This window comes from Choloepus didactylus, chromosome 7, assembly GCF_015220235.1.
Source record: "Choloepus didactylus isolate mChoDid1 chromosome 7, mChoDid1.pri, whole genome shotgun sequence".
Classification (NCBI taxonomy): Eukaryota; Metazoa; Chordata; class Mammalia; order Pilosa; family Megalonychidae; genus Choloepus; species Choloepus didactylus.
The window spans coordinates 91,036,131-91,062,407 of NC_051313.1; the positions used below are offsets into that span (position 1 = coordinate 91,036,131).

Below are 26,277 nucleotides of genomic sequence, written 5' to 3' on the forward strand. Positions count from 1 at the left end.
CAGGTAGTGGTTCCAGTGGGGAGCTTATGCTCCTGGGCTTCTGGTTCAGGTAAGCTGTGAATCTGTGTTTACCTCTGTCTCTACTTTTCAGGGCAGCAGGATGCCTTGTGACCTCAATTCTCTGCTGAATCTCAGAAGAGTTGTTATATTTCAGTTATTCCACTTTTTTTTTGCTTGTTGTTAGAATGGGAGCCTCAATTTCCAAGCTTGTCCAAGTGGAAATCAGAAGATTGAAATTATTTTTTTAAAGACTTCCTCTTCTATCTTTTCTCCTTTTAACTTTTCTAGAATTTCTATTATTCACATGTCAGAACCCCTAAATTGATCATTTTTTTAAAATCCTTTTGATCATAGCTTCTATTTTTGTCTCATTTCTCTTATTTCTAGAAAGCATGTGAATGCTCCGTGTGTCACATGAAAACTTATAAATAAGGAATGAATCAGTTCTAAGAAATTAGTGAGATCTAATTATTATCTGATTTATTTGTAAGAAATGAACAAACTCACATATTTTATGATACAACATTTCCATCTTAATGTCTTGAATTTTAGAATTAGGATGAATTTTTAATTTAGAGGGTAACAGAAATGGGATGTTTGTGGATGCAAGCACTGTTTAGATTGCTGTGTTTTATATAAACAATACTGGTTATCTGAGAATGTCAGCCATGTTTTTTTAAGTTTAATCTTGATTCTATAAAATAAATATATGAGTTATTAGAATTTTTAAAGAAAATTAACACTTGGATTTGGATGAAAACTTTTCAGATACTTAGCTTTGTAATTTGCAACAGAGAATAAAATACATCAGCAATATAGCAACTGTTATAAAAAGTATGCTTGATTTCTAGGTTACAATTTGATTAGAAAGTTTTACAGAGAGGAAACTGAGAAGATATTGAAATTTATAAGGTAGAAAATAGGGACAAAGAGAGACAAATGGGAAGTTGAACAAATACAAGGACACAAAGGAAAAAACAGAGTTGATTACACAAATATAAATGAACATGGAATTGCAGGGAGAAAAATCATACTTTCAAGGAATAAACTCCCCATGTTGGGCCCTTTTAAAATACTAGATTTGAATTTGTTGAAAGCTTTATAATTCTTTCATAAAAATGGACATAAATTATATTAGTACCATATGAAATCAAGGGCTCTGGAAAGGATACTAGAACAAACACATGGGTACACATTGATAAAGAAAAGAAGATGAAATGAATAAAGTTGGATCTTAGATGGGAATAAAATTCCCAGGAGACAATTTGCATAGGTTTTGCTATAGGGAGAATTTTATTCTTAATATGTCCTAATATGTAACCCAGTTTGAATAGTTCTTTTCTCTGATAAAAAGGGAAAGCATTTCAGAAATGAAACCAAGTGTTTTCACCAAACTTTTTCCATAACACAATGGCACATGCTAAAAATAGTTGTAAGAGTAGGAGGAAATATGGTATCAGGAGACTGAAGAAAACCAGGTGAGGCTCTGCCACAGGGAATTCTGGGAATTTAAAACCCTAGCAGAGATCTGGGAAAGTAACAGGAGCAAGTCAAAGACTATGTTGAATGATAAGGTCCCTTTCCTTGGTGAGGTCTAAGAGTCCACATCAGCCATGTCAAGGATATAGTTCCAGGTGAGCATCAGCATCAAAGCTAGTTCTAAATCCAGGGTTGGGGCACAGATCGGGTAGCACAGACCACAGACATTAGAGTCGGGTATAGACCAGGGCTACTCAGATAGAAACAGGAACAGTGACAGTCCTTAAGAAATGGTGCTTTTTAAATGAGGCAAAAGAGTCAGGCCTTGCTGACTGACTGGACTGTAGGCCTGGGCTTCCCCAAGGAGAGAAGTCCTGGACAGAGGTGATCTGGGGAAACTAGTCACTCACTCTCAGAAGGAGAATGCTCAGACAGTGTTGTCTGATTCAGAAGAAATCCCATTTCTTTCCCCACCAACTGTACTTGAGGTTGCAGTTGAAAGCAGCAGAAGCTTAATTTCAAACTCCCTTTGCTAGTGCAGGGAAAGCATTTCCTATTTCCTCTGACTGAGGTAGGGTTGTTTCTGGGACCATGTGGCACAGCCTGCAGGTGATTCCATGTTCATTGTGATAGCTGGGATGGGCTGGGGTTTGTCAAAGACTGACATTTGGAGAATTGGAGAGACTTAAAAAAGATGGTTGCAGTTACATAACAAAGGACTGGAATTAATTTGGAGGCCAGAAGGGATCCTAGAAAATAAAAAAGAGAAAAATAGGAATTATAAATGAGTGATAGAAATCTGGGTCATTTACAGCTGTATTTTTCCTTTTGGATATTTTTCTAGGGGCTTTGATACAATGGTTGTCTAATGAATGTTTCATCATCTGGCTGTCTAACAATAGATTTCACTACAGAATACAATTGTTATATAACAAAAATTCTGTGTGTTGTAGAAAAAAGTCAATCAACACAGATTTAAAAGCTTTGTATGCCCTTTGTTTGCAGGGAGTCAGGCATAGACGAGCATTTGTTATTTGACTTTTCTAGTGCATTTCTGACATACTGTGCCTTGGGCATGACACATCACAGTCTGGCATTTATCTTTTATTACCTGCCAGACCTCTCTGGAGAGCCTCCATGGAATTCATCATCTGCAGTCTTTGTTGCAGGTATACATATAAATACATGTTGAGAGCATTTGTTGGGGATATTGTGGTTCCAGAAGTCAACTAAAATAAAAAAGTGCTGAGATGAATGATGAAGAGGACCTTCTGCAGGAGGTATGAAGTTAATAATTAAAATGCTATTTACCAAAATACTGACAGCAAAGCCTTTTGTTATTCTATGTCAAACTATTTGAGTGCCAGTCTGAATAAGGACAGCATGATTATACTTGTTATAAGTCTGTTCTGGAAAAGTTTGTGAAGAAACTCTCTTCTCTACTACACATTGAGTTTATAAATATATAAAAACCTAATACAGAATTTGCATCTAGGAAAGCTCACTTAGTTTGAGTAATCATTTAAAATAACATTAAGCTCTGAATTTCAGAAGCCTAACTTTGCTATAAAAATTTTTATGCCTATTTTGATTGCTATTGAGAGCCCAATCTTTGTTTCTCTTAAAGCTTTGTGTCTCACTAGTAAAAATGTTTTGAAGTTAAATGACTAAAGGTGAGAACCCATTTTCAAATTTTATTAAATGCCTAGCATTTAAATAGTGACAGTTATTCATCTGCTCCAGAATATGTTAAAGTAATGAATTTACAACAGATAGCATTTCTCATTAGCCTTTAATACGTATGTACCCAACATCTACTCTTGTATTTCTGACTAATAATTCTGAAAGATTCAAGTTTAGATTTGGATGCATTGTCAAGTTGAGGAGGATGTGGGTTTTCTTTACATAAGTTAAAATAGTATATTTCAAGAAGTGCACCTACTATGTGCATGGCACAGTGGTAGACCAGTGCATTTTATATGAAGTAGTGACCTACAGTGAACATGGTCCCTGCTCATTCTCCATCTAGTAGAGAAGGGGGTCCCTACTATGTATAATGGGTATAAGCAATTTGCTTTGGGAGGGACAGAATAATGAATGTATTTCCCACAAAGGAAACTGGGGAAGACTATGTGAAAAAAGGACTTTTTAAGGAGAAGCTGCTGTTTATTTGGTACAGTATCCTCTAATTGTCAGAGACATCAAACAATGGACTTGTTTGTATAAGAGAAGGGATTTATTTGAAAGTAAATTTATAGCTACAAATGATGGCTTAGAGAAAGAAAGGTAGGTATATCATTAACTTTTTTGAGATTTTGATTTCTAACTATTTAACTTCTCATTGGCCTAGGTTTTACTACTCCTGAGAGAACTGTATTCTTTCCTCCAGCTCCCAAAATTTCAGCCAAAGACACCATGTGATCCAGCTCCTGTGGAAAAATCCTTAAGAACTCTACCCTCTGCCCACCCCCCAACAACCCCCCCCACCACATACCACACACACCAGATTCCCACCCCAGACCAGTCTAGACCAAATGTTGATTATTCATTCTTAGGAGAATAGAAACCAACAATATGATTTTAAAGTATGTGGTTTTCACAGCAAGAGACATACTTTTGTCTTTTGGGAAAAAGATCCTTGATAACTTGGATAGAACGTTGTATTTAATAGAGATAAGGCAAGTCTTGGCTGTCTGTTTGACCCATGTCTCCACTGAGTAACCTCCTTCATACTTTCCTGTACAGGGTCATGTTCTCAGGAGTAGAAAGAATATGGGAAAGAGGGAGTGAGATGGTATATAGCATTCCTTTTTCAGTTTACTAATGTCTAGAAAAGGATAATGATTTTTGTCCCATGCCAGATTCTCTGGTAACGTGAGCAGCAGCAGCACGAGGTTAGCTGCAAAAGCATGTCAGCTAAACAAAGGCTCAATGGATTCAGAACGGCAGATTGTGTGTGCAAAAAATCCTCTAGGGTGGTACTTCCTCAACTTGAACAATTTCTTCAGCAGCATTTTCAACAAAAACCTTATCCATATTAGATGCAGTACTTTTCCTAAAGAGTATTTTACTGAGAATTCCTGTTCAAAACAATGTCATAAAGTCATGCATTCAGCCAAAGTCTTAGCAATGGTGAACAGAAAATAGAAAAACACAATTTTATTCCCCAAAGTAGAGCCTATGTGTGTATGAAGTTGTGAAGTTGAGGGAAATGGCAGCACATCATCATAATTAAAATCTATTTTTCTGGAACTTTATGTATGACACTGAGCTGGGTGATGTGCCAGGCAGGTTAGTTAAGATCTATTCTCTGCCATGTAGATGCTTAGGATTCAATGCAGAAAACGCATGCACAAGCAGACACAATGGGTTTATGCTTCCATATCCCAGAAGTAATGGATGCTATTTGGGGCAAGACCATATTTTTGTCCGGCTCTGCAGGCTGTCACCGTTGGGGGCTCTAAATGTAACCCTATGGGAGGATATGGCTGACCTTCCAGAGGGGAGACTCAAGAGGCTAGGGATTTTCACACTCCAACTTTCCCAATTTCTCCTGCTTTATGACATTATCTGTAAAATTCTATAAAGCCATCCTGATCCTTTTTATTTTTTCTTTCAATGCATTTTATCTCTTTGGATTCAGAAGTTTTGTTTTCTGATTTCAAGGTTTATAATTCATTGTATCCTTATTTTTATTTACCTCAAATCCACTTCTTTCCAGTTTAATAAGTGCCTCTCTCAGTTAAGAAATCTCAATGTTAGAATTAGTTTCATGTTTTACCTGCAGTGATTAAAAGCACAATCCCTGAAATAAGCATGCCTGCATTTTCATTTTGGCTCTGCCTGTTACTAGCTGTGTGACATGGGGCAAATTATTGGACTTTACTGTGCCTCATCTGGGGACATTAATAGAACCTACTTTGAAATTTCACAGGTATTAATAGAGTTAATGCATTTGTTAAGTGCTTAGGACAGAGTGAGCATTCCGTTCATTAAACAGGAGTTGTTATGCTATCCTTTACTGTTACGGACTGACTGGTGATGTCTCCCTAAGTTTTCATTTTTATAGCCTTAAGGAGTTTTACATTTTTCCCTTACATGGTAGAACTGCCAGCAACTTTACCATTTTATTTGGCTTTACACATGATAATAATGACAACAATTATATAATGATAATACAATAATGCTAATGATACAATTGTGTATGTATGCAAATATCTGTGATAGATATATAGAAACACATATATATCCATCTCTAGCCCATTAAGGCTTTTCTAAGGTATAATGACTAGAATTATATTTAGTATGCTAGTTATAGGCACATCACAATATTTGCTAAGGATAAAAGCCTTCTCTTGTCATATTTAAAATGGTCTTTTAGATGAGGCCCAATATTTTTTATCTGAAGCAGCTCATTAGTTGATGTCTTCACTGACAATTCTATAATGCCCTTGAATCTTTTTCATGCTGTGTTTCAGAGTCCATTATCATAAATACATATTATATACTGTATATTTGTAATTTTTTTCTACATGTCTTTTCTTACCTCTGAAGCATTTTTTGTTGCTTTTCTGCTCAACTACAAAATCATCAGAAATTACTTTGGATCTTTCTACACAAATAAATATATATTTAGTTGTACAATCTTAATTTCTTTGGAAAATATGGAGATTTCTTTTTCTGTTCACTTTTACAAATGCTAAATAAAACCAGTACTAGCATTAAGCTCGGAGAATTGACCACAGTTTTTTGCTTCCTTTATGAAAGTTAGCTTCATCTTACGAAAATCACGTGTTGTTAGATTTTTATAAAATATTTTTCCCACTCTCTGAAGCTATTGGTTAGGCACACTTTTCCGTAAGGAATTTTCTCGTGCAGATTTGGTAGTGCCTTGCCCTGACAGGTGAGATTTATTTATGGGCTTGGTGCTACTGTTGCCTATTTCATCAGCTTGTTGGGTATGGAAGCAAGATCCATAGGTTTTCAAATGGGTATTAGCCACATTTTCATTCTATCACTTCTCTCATATAGAGGTTCTTTATTATGATATTTGTGCTCTATAATTCTTGGGTCAATGACAGCTAATTGATGGTAACATAGTTCTACCTATCTGCCAACTTGGACCCAGGTTATGTTGTTGAAAAGAACTGAGTACCTGGAGTGGTAGAACTGGAAATTATCCAAGTCACCCTAATGCTTGACCATTGACTCCCTCCACCAATGTGCTCAGGGATGAGAATCTCAATGCTTTTCCAAATAACCCATTCCATTTTGAGCTCATAATTGATCTTTCCTGTATTGATTAAAATTCTGATTCTCTATAACTTCTAAGAAATTTATTTACCTGTTTTTTTCCTTTTGTGATTAGTTTCACTACAAAAGACAGAGGTACTCTCAGTTGAAATGTGATGTTTAAAGAAAAGATTTGTTTCCTGTTACCTTTTGTATAAAACTGTACAGAATTTAGCATTGTTCAAAAGGCAACATCTTTAAATTTCAATATTTTGTCATCTATAAAGTTTGAAAGAAACATGAAGAAGTGAAATAAGCCACACAGATTTGTTTCCTGTCACTTTGTAGGTATGAACCCAAGTGAGTTACTGTATCTTTCAGATCTCAGTTGCCTCATAGGCAAAATGGTTCCAGCAGTTTCCTCAGTCGTATAACATATACTTAGCAAACAACTTTTTAACATGTGTTATATTTATGTTCCATGGAACATCATGTAGTAAACCTTCATTTCTCCTAGAGCATCTAGACCTATGACTGGCCTATTCTAGGTGTTCACTAAGTACTTGTTGAATTGATAAATGAATTTATACAAAGTAGAGTGGCCCCTGTAAGTCACCTGTCAACAATAGATATGAATGTACTACATCTACTCTTTTCAATTTCTATATTTTGTATATTTCAAAATGTCTCTGGTCCAAATCAGTATGACATGTTAAATCTCCACTAAAAAAGCAATTATTAAAGAACATTTATTAGAAAATTAATCATTACATAATTATTTCTAGTAACATCAAGATACAAGTCTTTCTAAAAATATTTATTTGTCAAAAATCTAAAGGATGGGGAAAACAAGAGACTTTTACTTTAAAAAAAGTGTTTTTTTAGCTTTGCATTTTATTTTCTGAGTCTCCACATTGGAATTTTTGCAATGAGACTCATTTCATTTGTAATAAAGGACAAATCAAAACAAAAATCTCTAGAGGTTCCATGTTTTCAAGTGGAGCCTCCTAAATGACAATACAGTTTAACATTAGATTTCTTTAAAAATATACAGATGATGGTCTGGTTTTTTGGATAAAAAGTTCCGTGAGAAGTACATCTCTAAGGTTTATAGTGTACTGACATAGCTGCAGTGATTCTTAATTCTATTATTGATACCTAAATATATATTATATATAAAGAATCACAAGACTAATCATTGTCTTTTGGTTTGGAGGAAAAAGTGTGTGGATGAAAGAAAGCTACTTAAATGATACTGGGAGTTATTTTACAAATTACTAGGTGAGATCTCTAAAAGGGGATTATATAATTTACTAATTGTAATGAAAATAATTATGAGTTATTTGAATGGGCTATGAAACTTAATCACAGATATATTATCACTGGGGATTTAAGAATATTAATCCTCTTTGAATGGAGTGGCTACAGCAAACAATCCTGTGGGTTAATTTTCAGCAGTGAGTAGAATAGGAGATAACTCTCTCACAGGGATAGGCCATCTGGGGACTTTTCAGTGTAGGATCCCAAATGAGAATGAAAGCAAAGTGGGCTAGAGGAATGATGAAACTAGCTTCAGATGGGTAGATATAGGGCTTGTGTGTGAAAATAGCCAGTCATGGAGCCTAGAGAGATTGGTGGGACTGGATCATGCAGGGCCTCAGAGAATGCAAATTTGAATTTTTCCTGAAGGTAATAGGAAATTGTGGAGGTGTCTTAAGCATTGAAATAAAGAGACGAAATTGTGATTTAGAGAAGTAACATGAGCAGTAGTATTTTATAGGAGGATAGCACTAGACGCAGGGAGAGCAGTTAAGTCATGATTGTAGTAATCCAGGTGACGAAAGATGAGCTAAGGAACGGCTTATTTTTCAATGGTGAATTCATTGAATGGAATTACCACAATGTATTTAACTCTTCCTACTTTATTCTATGCTGCTTTCAAGTTTTCACTGTCATAAAGAAGGTGGCAATAGATGTGCATATAACTTCACATTTTTTGATTATTTATTTAGGCTAAATTGCCATAGTAGGAATATTAGATTAATAGGTATGAATATTTTTAGATTAGTTGAAGCAAATTTGTGATTTGTTCTTTGAAATATCTCTTTTATAAATATTTTAATACATTTTCCTCTCTTTTTCTTTGCAGAACACACTTGTAGAAAATTGAAGCACATTCTTATCTCTTGACATATTCTTTAAAATTTGATATTAATTGATCCTTTTCCCCCGTTATTTCTAAAAGAGATTAGAATTTGATGAGAATTTGGGGACTTTCTTTCTTTTTAATGCACCGCTGTCATTAACAAAATCAGTGTTTGGTAAATGTGTTAATGTTGATACCTCAGGTAAGAGCCATTATACAGGGTTCAAAACAAAGGTTTTTAAAGTATTGACATTAAAAAGGCACTTCTTAGAGATAATTAAAAGTAAATGAATAAAATCAGTGATACTTGGAATCTAAATAATACTAGTTATTATATTGGAAGGAAATTTATTAAGTCAAATTAAGGTCTAAATTTAATGCATGGCAGAATTTCTTTAGGTTAAGCCTCTTTTAGTTAATTTGATCAAGCCACTGAGTTGCAATGAAAAATGGCAAACTTAAATTAAGCCATGCAAACAATTTTCAAAGGAAACACTGTGCTGAGAAAACCATGAATTCTGAAAATGTAACAGAAACATTCTTTTGTGGGTCAATCCAGTATATGAGACAAAGGAGCCATCTGATGGAATCAGAGCAGCAACATTTTGAGACATGGAAAAATCTTCTCTGGTGGAATTGCCAAAAGAAATCAGAAGTAACCTGTTGTAGTTAAATTTTGAGATTGTCTGAATTAAGCATGGATTTGATTTTTGTATTTATACCATGTGATCAAAATGAAATTGCGTATCTATGAATATGCTCGTGGTGCTTCCAACCTGATTTAACTAACCCCAACTCTACCTCTGACTAAGCTTTGGCTAGATTCCTTGACTATTTGAAAACCCTATTTATAAAATATTTATAAAATAGCTGTATTGTAGTGCCCAAACAAGAGTATGTTGGTCACTCTGCCCCTTCTGGGAACTCAGGCTCCTTGTCCGCCCCCCATCTCTCTGAGCAGTTCCCTCTTGCTCATTGTGTTCAAATCTAGAGCTGCTTAGACAAGGGGTTGGCGTCCGCCTCGATGGGAGCCATCTCTAGACTGGTCAGGCATCCATAAGGTGACCTGGAATGATGCATCTTCCCCACAGAGACCCTTGGTCTTTCATGGAGACTGGGCAATACTAATCATGGCTAACATTTATGTAGCACTTACTATGTGCCAGGCATTGCTCTAAATGCTTACTAACTTATCAAATAAACCCAAATAACATTTGCAATATTTTGGAGTTGAGGAGACTTAAGGAAGAGGCCATGTTAATAACTTGGTCAAAGTCACACAGCTGCTAAGTGGTAGTGCCAGGACATGAAGGGAGACAGTCTGATTTCAGAGACCGCACTATCCATCATTATATCATTCCACCTTACATGACCTAACAAACTTATCTGGGTGTTTCATATAAAGCACAGGCGGTGGCAAACATCAGAGGAATGCAGAAGCAGAGAGGCACACAAAGAGCAACAGTAAGCAGAAGCATGAGACAGCAGATGCCATGAGGTTGAGATCAGCCAGATAGTTTTACTTAGTCTGCAGCCAGATAGTTTTACTTAGTCCACAGCAGCAGGAGCAGAATCAGAGTCCTGTGTTCAATATTATGGGGCAACGATGCAGATTAGTCAGCTGAATGGAACCCAACAGTAGGGCCAATTGCTTGATAAACAGTGAAATATTTCAGAAGTGGCTGGTTAACAACTGCTGACAAGAGCCACTTAAACGTGCCCCTCCCCAACTTCTCTAGGTGTCCCACTCTTCCCCTGGGGTCCTTGGACCTCTCCACAATCCACCAACTAAAGAATTAATCCCTGGCTCTGCAGGGGCCTGAGAGTACCCTGCCCCAGCACCCTAGCACCCAACAATGGTGAGGGGGCTTTCCAGCCTATGGTGGGTGTTCTTTAAGGATGAGTTAAGCACTTGTGTTATGGAGCTAACTGGCTGAGTTCAAAGCCTAACTCCATCACTTACAAGATGTGTGACCTGTGGCTAATTAGTCTTTCTTTGAATTTGTCTTTCATCTGTAACATGCTAATGATAATGTACATACCTCAAGGGGTTGTTTTGTGACTAAATGCGCTAATAAAAGTTAAGCATGTAGAAAAGGCCTGGTACTTAGTAAGTTCAATAAAAGTGTTTGCTGTTTTTATTGTTCTGGGCCTGTTGCTGAACTAATGGTTGAATATTTTGACCATCATCACTTATGCCACCCCAGATACCACTACTGGGAAGAAGATAAGTGGTCACTGGTGTTACCTCTGCCCCCAGGTGCCCTGCAGATTTGTTGCATATTCTGAACAGTATTCCAGTCTTTCTGAGACCTGGCTGTATGGCTTCTTTTTTGTCTTCTTTACTCCCCAGATTGTACTTTGAATTAATAGCCCACATTTAAAAATCATAAAATTTCACCTAAAAATCCAGATTTCTGGCATTTCTTGAAAATTTGGAAAATTGGCCACAGTGATGCCACATTTTGATACGGCAACCATTGGCTGGAGCCAAGTGTTGGCTCCTTCCTGAGTGGAGGTATGGACTCGTGCTCACCACATGGCCTACTGCCTCTCTTTGCTATCTGCCTGATATTTGAGTTTGCTGTCCCTAAACTAGGGTAATCTAAGCATGTCTCTTTCTTTACAACATGGAAGCCCTTAACTTCCCATAATAGCACTTTATTGCTGGCACTACATTGTAAGATTCTTTATGAAGGGGTCCATGCTTCATTTATTTTTATGTCCTTGACTTTGCTTTATCTCTATTAGGTTAAATGCTCATTGTTTGGACAGATGAAGGTTAAGCTGATGATGATGTGTTTAAATTATACAGGAAAGATTTATTTTAGAATAACATACAATTGAAAAAGAATATATAACTGAGGAAGTTGACTGAATAAGTTTTCATGGTTCACGGATAATGTTAAATAATAGAAGTAGAGTTCTATCTAGGTCAACAGTCTGGTCACAACAATGTTGGAAGCACCCCAAATGAAGACTTGGATGTGAGTTACCATTCTTTGTTGCCCACCATATGACCTTGAACAAATCACTTAACCTCCTTGTGCTTATTTCTGCTTTGGCCAAAATGGAGGTAATAATAAACTTTCCCCAGGCTGTGGTTGTGAGGATTAAATGAGATATGAAATATTATATTACCTGGTTATAAAAATAATTTTAAAATATTGCTAGGTGTAATCTTATTTATATTAGTGTTTACATATAAGAATTCCAAAGCTCCAGGAAGACTTGCTCCTTAGCAGAAAAGCCAGGATTAGAACCCAAACCTCGTGAATCTTGGCTAGTAGGCTTTTTACTGAAACATCATTGACACTGTGACTAAATGCAAATGAAACTTTAAGAAGAAAAATACTATAATGGAGGTGGGATAAACCAGGGATCCAATCAATTTGTTTCAGCTACTGTGGCTATGTCTACTCTCTGATTACCCTAGTACATAAAAGAAAATCAAAAGGTTGAACTAAATCCATTCTTCATTTGAAAAAAAAATTGGAGCATCTGTCATGAAGTCAGAGAGTCACAAACTAACTAACACTTAGTTCTTGGGTTCTTACTGGAGAAATTCTCAGGTTAGTAAGTATTTATGTGAATTGTCTTTGCTTTTTTGTTTTTTAAGAAACTTTCCCTTTTTGTCTGAATTATATGAGGGCTGGCTAATGTTATTAAAATGAATTTTTCTATGGTCTTGTGTCTCTAGCTTTTGGGAAGCAGAATGACGTTTTGAACTGGCAAATCTCATAGCATTTTAAAATGTGGATTTTGACACTGACCTCGTCACATTCCTATCCTCTCAAACCACCATGAGGGGTTTGCAAAAAGCCTTAACAATGCCAGGGTCAGCCTTTGTGTGCTGGGACTGCAGAGGTGATTCTGTCCACTGTTGGTGCTGAGACACCTGACCCCATGCTGGCCCCTGTCTCACTGTCAAACACCCTGCTGGGAGTACCCCTTGACAGGACTGTAGCCCTGTAAAGATTATAACTAGATTGTAGAAGTTAGGTTATTTTGTTTTAAAAGGAAACAGATTTTAGATCTTCCCAAGCTATAAAATCACTGGAATGTGACATTTGTTTCACACATGTAAAGCACACATGTAATAGTACAAAATAGCGTTTTATGAATATTAAGCAAAGTAAGTGTCAACACAATAAATTTGAGGGTAGGGAAAAAGAGAGAACAAGAGAATCCAATTCTTGAGCTACTTATTATGCCTCTGGTCAAAAAGCTTCAAGATCCTAAAAAAGGTAAAAATCATAAAAAAGAGGATTTTTGAGCTGAAATAGGGTTGGTAACATTATTTAGGAATAAATAATATAAAATATCCCAAAGTAGAAAAAAAAAGTTAGAAATCTTGACTAGTTGTACAGGATGTTACTTTAAGGATATTTGCTGTAGTATATTTAAAAGGAGATACAGAAAATGCAGCTTCTCAGCAGAATGTTAAGCTTAATTTTGAGTTAATCAAGTGGATGTGGAAGAGACAAAATTTAGCTCATTATAAAAATTTCCTAAGCATATTTAAAAATCTGGCCACCTAATTGCCCTATCTTTTCACATTCAAATTCAGTGGTATGCATGGTTCATTATTTGATTTTTGGTTTGTTAATTATTGCAGGACACAACAAGAGATGAAGGTAATGAGAATGAAGCCTGTAGGATGAGTAAATTAAGAAGGACAAGAAAAAAAATCTCCAAGTCCCATATTTGTTCAACTGAAGTAGGAGAAATGGATATATCCAATTCAAAAGGTATATTAGGTTCTATGAGCCCTCAAGAATGTGTGGTCAATGTATATTCTATTTGGTCCTCCTTTTCATAAACTATTTTCTTTTCTTCTTCGGGAGAAACAAAAGAACAAAGGAATAAAGTTTATTCCTACACAGTCCACATAAAAGATGGAAAATACAAGATCACAATATAAATATATAAAAATAATCAAATATTCAGAATTTAAAGGAGCAGAACTAGGATAACTAGTAAAAAAAGGGAGAGAATGAAACAGAAGGCACATATGAAGAGCAGAGAAGCACATTTCTTTACTGAGAATAAGTACAAAGATCATTACTAAGTATTTGGGAGACCAGGATAAAGGTGTGGAACAAGCTGGAATTCCATCTAGACTCTGGGAGACTTGAAACAGTACTGAAACTAGATGTTAATTTGGACAGCAGGCTCAATCTTAGGATCAGTTTTGTACCAAGGTGGGGCAGTAGGAATTGCCAGTGCATGGTACTAATAAAAAGCAGACAGACTTTTTGTAGACTTCATTATTGTTTTTAAATTCTCTACAGACAATGCACTCCTTTATGGTCTGCAAACAGAGTTGACCGTAGCCACTGCCCCTCATTTTGTATGTCACTGCCTAGGAATACACTATTTTCTGAAGTATTCCTCCCCATATCATATTAAAAGTCAGTTGAAAACAATGGCAACATAACTTTTTTTTCTTTTACTACAGAGAGGATCAGAAACCAAATGATATGCCACCAATTGGAGGATATGCACAAACCAGTTGTGGGACCTGGCTCTGAGTCTGATCCACCACTTGATGACAAGGATTCCAAGGAGCAGACAGTGGTGATAAGACCATCACCCTCCAAAATACCAGCCAGCACTCCTGGTAGTGAATTTAACCTAAACTCTAGTCATACAGGTAAGGACTCTGAAACCAGCTGGCATATGGTTCCAGCCTCTAATCCCAAATTTGTTATTGAACTATAAATAATGTGATGTTGGTTGAGGAATGCTAGGCTAGGAGTCACAATATATAAAAAGAATTTATACACTTAACATTCATAAGGTGCTTTACAGTTTTTTATTTACAGTGGCATTGCGTGGATGATCTCTCATCTTTTCTGAAAGTGAAATTCTGCTATTCCAAATTTCTGGCTTACCGATAGTGATATAGCTATTTTTGTATATGCATATATTGGTTAAAACTTTCTTGGATGCAAGTGATAGAAACTAGCTAAAAGGAGGTATTTAAAGACAGACATGTAGCAGAGTCTAAGGAGCAACTGGAGCCCAGAGAGTGAACACCTTCAGGACTCCATCTGTATTAATTTTCTAATGCTGCTAAAACAAATAACCACAAACTTAGCACTTAAAACAACACTAATTTATTATGCCACAGTTCTGTATGTCAGAAGTCCAGTTGGCTTGGCTGGTTTCTTTGCTTCAAATTTTACAAGGCTGAAATCAAGATATTGGCTGGCAACGCTCTTAGGAGATTCTGGGGCAGAATTTGCTATTCCAGTTGCTGGCAGAAGGTGGTTGCTTAAGGTTCTAGGACTGAGGTTCCTGTTTCCTTTGCTGGCTGTCAGTGGAAGCTGTTGTTAACTCCTTGAAGCCTCTCTCTAGTGCTATATCTCAGAGTCAGCAACACCCCAAATCCCTCTGAATTTCCCTTCTATTCTGACATCTCTGTTCTGCCTCTAGTCAAAAAGTGTTCTCGCTTTTAAGGACTCATCTGGATAAACAGGGTGTTCTCCCTATTTTAAGGTCTATAACCTTAATTACATCCACAAAGACCCTCTTACCATTGCAATTTAAAATATACACAGGTTTCCAGGGATTAGGGCATGAATGTATTTGGGGGGCCATTCTGCCTACCAAACCAACACATTTTCTCTAGCAAGGCAGTTCTCACAATAGCCATACAGACGAAGGAGGGCAGGTTCTCAGAAAAGAGTGTGACAGATATCCCAGGCATTCAGTAAACTGAATGCATTACACAGTGTGCTCTCAAATTCACTTTTCTTCTTTTCAATTGGTATTTCCGAAAGACCAACTGCCTACTTCAGTCTGCCATTTGTAAGTGAGCATGGCTTGTTCTCTCTAAATGAAATATTTCCTTATTGTCACTGAACATGGGCAACGTCTCTCCAAAAGTTCTAGTTGCCATAGAGCTTTGAGGTTCTTTAAAAAAATGTTTTCTTATTCCCACCCCACCCCCACCTAAATATTCACAGCAGTAAAACTTCCTCTATACAAGCACATTGATTTAATTTATTGGTCCTCTGAAGGGATAAAAAACAAGAATATCTCCCATGAACCACACTGTAAGAAAAACAAATGAGCCCCTGAACTGACAGTTATCTGCCTGCCATTCATCATGTGCATCTGGCGAGGGCTGACCAAAAGTTTAATTGTAAGTTCAGATAATGATGCAGCAAGATTAGTTGATGCCTCAAAAATGAAATTAGATTGGATAGAGTTCTCATATTTGGCAAAAGAATTGCAATTTTAAGTGAATGAAAGTTCACAATATGTGATGCCAATTTTTACTTGTTGGTCAGACAAGGTCAAATTATTCATTTATTCACACACTTATTCATTCAAGGAATATTGAGTGCCTATGATATGCCTGTACTGTTACAGGTACTGAGGATACAGCAGCAAGTAAAACTAAGCTAAGCCCCTGCTGTCATGCAGCCTACTCCCTAGTGAAGGGTGACAGACAGCAAATGATTATCATAAGGGCTCTGAAGGAAATGGAAACAGGATAATAAACTCACTGGGTAACCATAGTGAAACTTGGTGATCCTAAAGTGAATCAAGTTGGGTAGCCAAATCTCATTGAATTAATACTACAGGTGATTATGTTTTTGTTTTTTTTTTTCCCGAGCACTTTTTACCCCGTGAAATTATCCCATTTTTGTATTTCATGGTATGTTTATTGTCTGTAGTTCTACTCAATAGAATATAATCTCCATGAAGGCAGGGCTTTTTCTGGCTGCTTCCTAGATATACATTCAGTGTGCATAGTACATGGTGTTGAAAAAATATCTTTTTCTTATGTTAAAATAATACTTATTTACAGTAGAAAATTTAGAAGATGCAGATAAGCAAAAGAATGAATAGTATTACCTGTGGTTTTATTACTGGCGAACCATTAAAATTACCTTATTCCTTTCAGGGGAGAAGCCTTCTGATCTTTTTTATTATGTTAAAATATTTATAGCTTATATATAATTGTTCAGTCTGTTTAGAATATTGATTATCTGAAAAGTCAATTTTTTTAATGTCTATAAATTTTATTTTATTTAAGGAGCATTATTCCACTTCCTCAGAACACCCAGTATTTCAGAACAGGTTGGGAACACAGCAACTGCTAATTCAGCATGAAGCATTGTAATTGCTACAGCTTAATTGCTTGTGTTAAATGAAAGGTGGTTACAAAGCCTCAGGGGTCTGAGAGTAGCCAAATGTATCAGTGACAGGAAATTATCTCTAATATATTTGCACAGGTGGAACCAGTTGTTTTCCTCATGCTTCATGTACTTAAAATCTACTTAATGTATGTTTTTAACTGTCAATCTTTATGCTTATTTTTAAAATCTAATTATATCTTGAAAACGGATACTCAGCTATCACTTTAAAATGATAGCTGCTCAACATCAGAACGATGTGACAGATTGATGAGTGTTCAGATGCAGACATGATCGTGTACCATTTCCTAGAGTTAGAGTAATTGCGTTCATTTTATACATTTAAGCAGCACTTATATGTTCCTGGCTCTTTGCCCAGCACTGTTAAATAACTTGTTTTATCCTCATGGCAACCCTATGAAGTAAGTAACATTTTATCAATGCAGTAGCCAAGGCACAAAAAGGATAAGAAATTTGCCAGGGCAAAGGCAGGATTTTAAGAGAGGCAGATGGGTCCTAGCATTTGTGCTGAACCACTACTGCTACCTTCTGCCACCTCTCTGAAAATTCTGACAGTCGCTCACACCTATGTGGTGTGTACTATGTGGCCAGACTATTCTATATGATTTAGATATATTTATTCATTTTGTGGTAATGAGCCACCCACAGGGATTCGAGAGGTCTGGATTTTAGTTTCAATTTTGGCAATGCACTGATAGTGTCACTTGGGGTACCTCATTGTACCTCTCTGGGACTTAAGCCTAAGAGTTGGTTGGAATAGTTGACTTATCTCTAAGGTTTCCTCTAATTCTAAAGTTTTACAATTTTCAAATATTCTCTTTTATGTTTCTAATTTTAAAATTGAGTATGCAGTCCAGATTTTTCATGTCTTCCATTCTCATTCTTGGAAAAACATTGTTTACATGTTTAAATAAACCAATTTAAAATTTGACTGAGAGATATAAACTTCTTGGATTGAGATCCCATTATAAAGAAATAAAGCCCTTTTGGTGAAGAAGGAGAGGGAGAAGGAGAAGGAGGAGAGGATGAAAAATAAGCAACAATAAAAAATTACAACTTTATCTTCAATCATATAGGAACTTTTAATCTGAGCATTACCAGTTAATTCAAGAAGCTCAGAATCTTTCAAAGATAGTCACCTATACAGAGATTTATGTGGTTCAACTATGCCAATATATTCTAATTTCCATAAGCAAAGGCCTTTTCAGTAAGTACTTGTATACAATATTGCTATATACTTAGGCAAATAAAGTTAACTTCCATGTAGATTTCAGTGATTATCTCTTAGGCTATTTAGAGATAAATGTTCTTGGGATGATGAGTATGTAATGCTTTTGTTAGTAATCACAACTTATTCACTGCTCGCAAGCCTCCTGTTGCTTCTCAGTTCTTCATGGTGAGCGATTTTAGAACCACTCTTTATTTTACAGATCACACCGGGGACAACACCCAGATTCCTACCCCACCTCAACTCTCCTCTAGAATGAAACACATTAAACAAGAGATGGCCAGAAATCGCCTCCAGTTTGTGCAGTTTGAAGCAGCAGACCTCCATGGTGTGTCCAGGTCCAAGAGTATCCCTGCTCACTTTTTTCAAGTGAGTTTTATACATGGAGATATGATTGAATGTAATTTCATGACCATTAGCAAGCAAATGGTCCTTATTACTCTCTCTTATTTTCTGGTAATCTGTACAGCAATTCAAGCTGAAAACCAATAATTTATTTTGTTTCTTCCCTTGTCTCTCCTCAAACACATTATTGCTCCCTGAGGAGCTGAACATGTACTCTCAGCCCCCAAACAGCAATTCCTTTACCCAATGGAAATACAAAACTAATTAAGACTGGTAATTTTAGTCCTTCTGCCTTGAATAATTTCCCTCTACAGAATTATCTTTTCTCCTTTACTGCAATTATGATGATTATATTTTATTTGACATGAGAAAATTACAAGAAGAGACCCAGGAGCAAATATAAAAGGGAAAAATGATTAAATAGAATTTGCTAGATACAATGCATATCCCTGCCAGCTCCTAATTCTGATATGAAAATACTCCATTGTTGTTGGATGTCTTAATGAATATTTTTAAGTTCTTAAAAATATTGCTATTGAGAAAGATTCTATTTCTGAATATATTTTGAGACTTCCTGAGATTTTTTTAAGTTAGTTTATGCCATGTGTTTATTTTAATGATTGATTCATTGACGCCTTTCTTAAAGGAACATCAGTCAATACCATATAAGAAAGTGTAAAAGTTAAATATCCTCTAAGGCTATTTTTTAAGTATAATGTAAAATGTTATGACTTTACTATCAAGTTGTAGTTTTTTCTCTTTTGCTTTATATTGTGACAAACTGGGCATCTTCAAAGCACTTTTTAAAGAATTCCAACAGATTCAAATTTGTTTGTTAAGTGATTCTTTGGACCTGCCTGCAGATATTGTTCTTCTCTATTCAGGCACGAATGCTTGTAGCCTTATTTTTATAACAAAATGTTAAATTTACTGTGGGCAGGCCCAGAATCTAATTTACAGGAATCTCTTTCAGTCAATAAAAAAAACATAATGGGCGCTTCAGGCCCTTGTCAGAGACCACTTAGTTTTGTCAAATTCTAATCATTGATTCCACTAATAGAACCAAAAAGCTGTATATTTAGAACATTGTTCTAGTTCTTTAATAGAATCCCTTTACAAAAATATAATTTAATATGATCCCTACATTTACTGAGGATAGATATAAGTTGACATAAGGAGACAATTTTTGCTTTATTTTTCCCAAACCACCATTGAAAATATTTCTCATTATCTGGTTCATTGTCTCACATATAAGAACTACTTTTTTTGCTGGAGTTTAGTGCTGGGGTAAAGGTTTGCTCAACATAAGAGTTTTGATGTAACCCATTATACTTCCTTTCATTAGCTATGTTTATTCTTAGTCTCAATTTTCTTGTACAACTCACTTTGCCATTTCACTACCTAGCAATTGTTATTTTATTCTTATTTAATGATCATACAGTATTTATATGTTTTTAAGAAGACACTTAAAATTCACTTTGGAAGTTGTGAAGGTCTAAATGGTTATAAGTATTTGCACCATGAATATTTGTGATTTAAGATAATTTTAAAACTTTTTTCTACTTATGGAAAATAAAACATCAGTTTGAAAATTATCATCAGACCAAGAATGGATATAAGAGATAATCTAATCCATCATCTTTATTTATAGATGAGGAAATAGAGGCCCAAAATGTTAAGGAAAGTTTCCTCAAAGGATTATCATTCCAAGACTCCTCCCTTCCACATCAGTGCTCTTTTTATTACATCTACTGTCTTCAGCTTACCTTTAATATATCCTTTTATTTCTTCAATTGATCTAAGCATTCTTTCTTGTTAAATGAAAGAAAAAACTGATTTAAAAAAAACATGGCCGTCCATTAAGAATAGAGGAAAATACCGTTATGTAACTGGAAAAGACCAATTTAGGAACCCATGATAATGACTTCTACTCTTTAGAGAACCTATCAAGTGCCTGGCACTGTGCTAAATGCCTTACAAACATTAGCTTATTTAAACTTTAAAGCCAATTAATACTGTCCCTGTGTTATTGAAAGACTGAATTTAGGTAACATTTAGATAATATGGGTTCTTCCTATCTTGGATCTAATCAAAACACAATATATTGCTGTAGAATGCATAGCTAATTCTTGGTTTGTTTCAAAAGGTCAACTTTACTTTGGTTTAATTTCCATCATCATAGGGGCCTGTGCTGTTATGCAGTAATTTCCACTGAGTCCATAGCAATCTATATTGGAGAGTGAAGTTGTTCCAGTCTTTTTATCTATAAACACAACTTAAGATAATTTATTGTGATGAACAAGATTTGTTTATATATATATATATATATATATATATATATATATATATATATTTCCCAAAACTGAGAGTAGTTTGAATTGAGAACATGCAAAAAAGAAAAAGAGTATTGCAGTGTTAGAAAAGAGTGCTCAGAGAAATACGAATCAAATAGCCTGAAGAATAAAGCACAATTTTATACTATTCTTCAAGATCATGAATGACTATTAGAGTGAAATGGTACCCAGCTGTTCTATACTGTTTGTAAACGAAGTGACTAAGAACACAGATTTAAATTGTAGGAACTCTTAGAAGTCTCATGAATAAAATACAATGCCCCTAATTTGGGATACATATAGAACTAACACAGAATTTCAAACTAAGAAATTGACAAGTAGGGAAATACCTTATTTCATTTCGTGAAAATTTGAATTAAGGAATTTTCATACGAAAGCACTCTAAGATCCCACACTTTAAGTTTCTATATTGGGTCCTTGAGTGAGTTGTGTAAGTAAGTAGATGCTGAGTAATGCTTGCTTCACTCAACTTTAGTACTGGTTAGAGCAGGTATGGATCAGCCATGTCAAAATGGCATTTGAAAGTACATGTAGAGATGGAGGAGAGTGAAGGAGGATGTAGCTCATGGTCCAAGCCAGGAGAGTGGACCAGTAGATTAGCTCTGCTAGTGCCAGCCCCTCTTTGCTAGCCATGTTCTCTTTGGGATGTGGAGGGAACATATTAAAGAGTCCTGCTTGTAGAATGTTAGGATGTTTTATTAAGTTCAGGATGCTCACTAACATCATGGGAACCAAACTATATAGTCAGGACTTTTCTTCCACCTATTAATGTAAACCTTAGCACACAAAGCCTTGTTGATATTCCTATTACACAATTTCTAACAATTGTTTTATGTGTCTATTCACTTCATAACCTCATCACTTCCATGTTGTCTGGTACATAGCAAAAGTTAAATAAATGACCATATGCATCAAATCCTACATGTATATATGGCTAGAAAGCACCTTAGCAATCATCTAGTCTAACTCTTCTGTTTTACAGACATAGAAGCTGAGGCACATCTAGTCCAAGCAACTTGCCCAACTTTATACAGCTAATTAACGAAAGAGCTAGAACTAGAAGTCAGATTTGCTCACACCCAGTTCATACTGAGTGAAAGGATACATTTTGGAGAATTGTTTTGGAGATTTAGACCCGTAAGCAAATTTTCTGGGGGCTCTGTGAGACAGTATAAGGGAGTTACGTCTTAAGGGCACTATGAAAGTGAATGACACCCTGGCAATGTGGGACATGACTCCCAGGGATGAGCCTGGCCCTGGCATCATGGGATTGATAATGCCTTCTTGACCAAAAGGGGGAAGAAAAATGAAACAAAATAAAGTTTCAGTGACTAAGAGATCTCAAATAGAGTTGAGAGATCATTCTGGAGGTTACTCTTATGCGAGCCTCAGCTGGATATCGCAAATTGCCACAATATGCCAAGCCCCAACCAACAGTATTCCTGAAACCCCTAAAAAATACCTGAAACCCCTAAAAAATACCTCGAAGACTGTATAAATTTTTTACCTATTAAGTTTATATTATTTTTTAGAAACTTAAAGCCTTCAGATGGCTCCTATGCCAGATAAGCCCCGAAAACCCAGAAGTACCAGTCTCTCCAAGAACATAACCAGTTTTATTCCTCTACCCCATGACGTCAACACCCCTTTCAGCATGAAGAAAATTAGAATGCTCATTGCCCAGATATCCCTGAGGACTGAGAGAATGATCAAATGAGAGGGAGGAGTTGTAACTGAGAAGTTAGGATTTAACAAATGATTATGACTACTGACTCATTATATAGATATTATTTTTTAGTTCCTAGTGTATTAGAATAGCCAGAAGGAAATACCTGAAATTGTTGAACTGTAACGCAGTAGCTTTGATCTTTGATAATGATTGTATAACTATATAGCTTTCATCTTGTGACCATGTGATTGTAAAAACCTTGTGACAGACAGTCCCTTTATCCAGTGTATGGGTAAATAAGTAATAAAATAAAGACATGAATAAAAATAAATCACTACAAATACCTCATATTGCTAGAATAATCTCACGTGGCCACATCTAGAAGGTTCCAAACCCAGGTCTTAGAGGGCTCCTTGAGAAATTTTTTTCTGGTAGATCCCCACCACAAGGTCTCTAGAGTGAGACGTTCTAGATCTTGCCTGATTTCTTCCATTAGTAAATAGAAAAAGACATATAATTAGTGTGAATTTAGTAGAGAACATGATCAAAATGAAAACAAATACAGATATTATAATGCACTTTTGCAATGACTAAGAGTTTCTTATCTCATGCCTTTGACATATGCTTTAGATATCAGTTGACTCTGGATCTATCATCAGACTGGAGAAGGAAAATAAATGACTTGTACTAGTTACTTAAAAACAAACAAACAAAAAAAGTGAATGACAAGGAGCTACAGCTATCAGCAAGCCTGACTACTCTGATGTTGGTACACCAGGTCTTGCATGGTCTAAGACTGGCCACTGCTCACTGAGACGGTCTGAGGATTCTTTACTGTGGACTTTCTGGGAGTCAGTTAACTACAGGGATTATAATCGAATACTCCCAAATAAGACCTTATCTGAAGTATTATCAACTATGCCATAAAATAAAAAGATTTTTAAAAAGTATTTTTGATTAGGATAGCTTCATATAATTCCATAAGGCTTTGCTTTTGTCTTTTGCCATAAAGAGATTTTGTAATCATTATACCTTTCATTTATGATTCCTGTTTTCAGATCTAAGATCATGCAAAGCCTTCTAAGCTAAATATATTAAATTTGCATTATTTGTAAAAGTAACCTTGAGGGGTTTGGTTTTAAAATACTAAAATTTATCTTATGTCAAGCTAATGTTAACCAACAGACCTTAAACACAATTTGTTTTCTGATTAGCAAATCTCCTTTTTCAACCTCTTTGTGTTTTCATGTTTCAAAACCAAATTGCTCTATCCTTTCCTTCTGTAGGAAAAAGTGATCCATGGAGTTTACATGCCTAGAGGTTATCTCGAATTGATACCACATCCGAAAGACAATGAAGTGAATCACATAAGAGCAACTTGTTTTAATAGTGACATAGTCCTGATGCCAGAATTATCAACCTTCAGAGTTTTGCCATGGGCTGAGAGAACTGCAAGAGTGATATGTGATACATTCACCGTGACCGGTGATCCTCTGTTGACTTCTCCAAGGTACATTGCAAAGAGGCAGCTGAATCAGCTGCAAGACTCTGGCTTTTCCCTGCTCTCTGCCTTCATCTATGATTTTTGCATTTTTGGTGTCCCTGAAATTATCAATTCAAAGACTATATCTTTTCCTGCCTCAACATTACTTAATAATCATGACCGGCCCTTTATCCAGGAACTAGTTGATGGCTTGTATCAAACTGGAGCCAATGTTGAGAGCTTTTCCTCCTCTACCAGGCCTGGTCAGATGGAAATCTGTTTTCTGCCTGAATTTGGCATCATTTCAGCGGATAATGCTTTCACTCTCAAAACAGGTGTCAAAGAAGTGGCAAGGAAATATAATTACATTTCTAGCTTTTTCATTGAGACTGGATTGTGCAATTCAGGAATTTTGTCTCATAGTCTCTGGGATGTCAGTGGGAAGGAAAACTTGTTCTGCAGCAATTCTGGGGTCGAGCAGCTCACAGTCACTGGGAAAAAATGGTTGGCAGGACTCTTGAAGCACTCTCCTGCTCTCAGCTGCCTGATGGCACCTGCTGTTAGCTGCCGAAAGCGATATTCCAAGGAGAGTAAAGACCTGAAGGAGGAGAGTGTGCCTACAACATGGGGATACAATGATAACAGCTGTGCTTTTAATATCAAGTGTCATGGTGAGAAAGGCACCCGGATAGAAAATAAACTAGGCTCAGCAACAGCAAACCCTTACTTGGTGCTGGCGGCGACCATTGCTGCCGGCTTGGATGGACTTCAGAGCAGGGATGGTGTCTCGCCTGGTCCAGATAACAGCACAGACCTTTATCAGTCAAAACCTTCTCAGATCCCTTTGAAACTGGAAGATGCTCTCGTGGCCCTAGAGAATGATCACTGTCTGAGAGAGGCTCTAGGAGAAACTTTCATTCGATATTTTGTTGCCATGAAGAAATACGAGTTGGAAAATGAGGAAACAGATGCTGAGAGAAATAAGTTCTTAGAGTATTTTATTTAGAATAAAACCTTTAGCTATTCCTTTAGAAATGCTAATATTATGTAAGTAGCTGATATGTCAGAACTAAAAGATTGGACTATCATAGCTTTAAAAAAAAGACTACAAATACTTTCACTCTTTAATGTCTGGATGGAATATTTGACAGATGAAATGGGGCTGCTTGAGAGGATTCTACTAGTGGAAACAAACAATAAAGTTGTGGTGAAGCTGTAGTATGCAAACTTAACAGATCTTGCCAATCAGTCATCATTTCTTCTGTGCTTACGTATATTGACCTAGATAGGAATATTCAGTTTTCTTGGGCAATAAATATATTCACACATGAAAAACACTTAAACATTAGAAAACAAAATGTAAATGACTAAAAAACAGGAATAATTTCAATTATACACATGGGTTGTGACTGCCACGGAGACAAAAATATTTATTAATATAATCTCACTAATTAAGACATTTTGGGGATCCAGTTTGCAAGCATCATTGTGATTTTTCCTAGTAAGTGAAATGTTTTGCAAAAATCTGTCGTGATAATGAGTCAGCAGAAGTTTTCACATATGTTCCATCTCTTTTCACCCTTCCCCACAAGCTCCTGAAAGATGTAGGAATTTCAAAGCTATAATTCCCCAAGACACAAATCCACAAAGAATAGAATTAGGACAGGGAATAATGCGCTCCAATATTTAAAAGTAGCCAAAGCTTTGCTTTAAATAAAGCTGTATACAAAAGCCAACATATATATAATAGGTGGAATGGGGTCTATGTATATTGGGGTAGAGGTATGGGCTTTGCCTGCCTTGCTCCATCCTTGCTTGTTGCCCGAGATATCTCTTTGAAACCTCTAGTGCCCTCTAGAATATGAGAAAACTGCCTAGCTAATCAGAGCTTTGTTTCTAGCTTAAAATTGTATTTAAATTACTGATTCTGCTGCTTACAGAGGCTGGTATCTCCCCCGAGAATATTAAAGCTCCCAGGCCTTTGTTTGAATGAGATAATCTTGCAGCTATCATATCATATATCATATCATATCATATATCATATCATATCATATCATATATTGTCTGCCAATATTCGTTTTCCCCTCTGTTCTCAGTAATAGAATTTCAAAGTGTTAGTCAGAAACATACTATGCAAAATAAAAACGACATCTCTGAGCAACATGGT

General features: G+C 36.0%; 1 protein-coding gene across 1 annotated transcript; it reads left to right on the top strand.

Annotated features, from left to right (window-relative positions):
• Nucleotides 1-26,277, top strand: LGSN (lengsin, lens protein with glutamine synthetase domain). The gene is made up of 6 exons (XM_037843600.1): nt 1-49; nt 2,649-2,759; nt 13,476-13,608; nt 14,319-14,513; nt 18,462-18,628; nt 23,914-26,277. The coding sequence occupies exons 2-6, from the start codon at nt 2,730-2,732 to the stop codon at nt 25,114-25,116; spliced, it is 1,728 nt and encodes a 575-aa protein (XP_037699528.1). The 5' UTR covers nt 1-49; nt 2,649-2,729; the 3' UTR covers nt 25,117-26,277.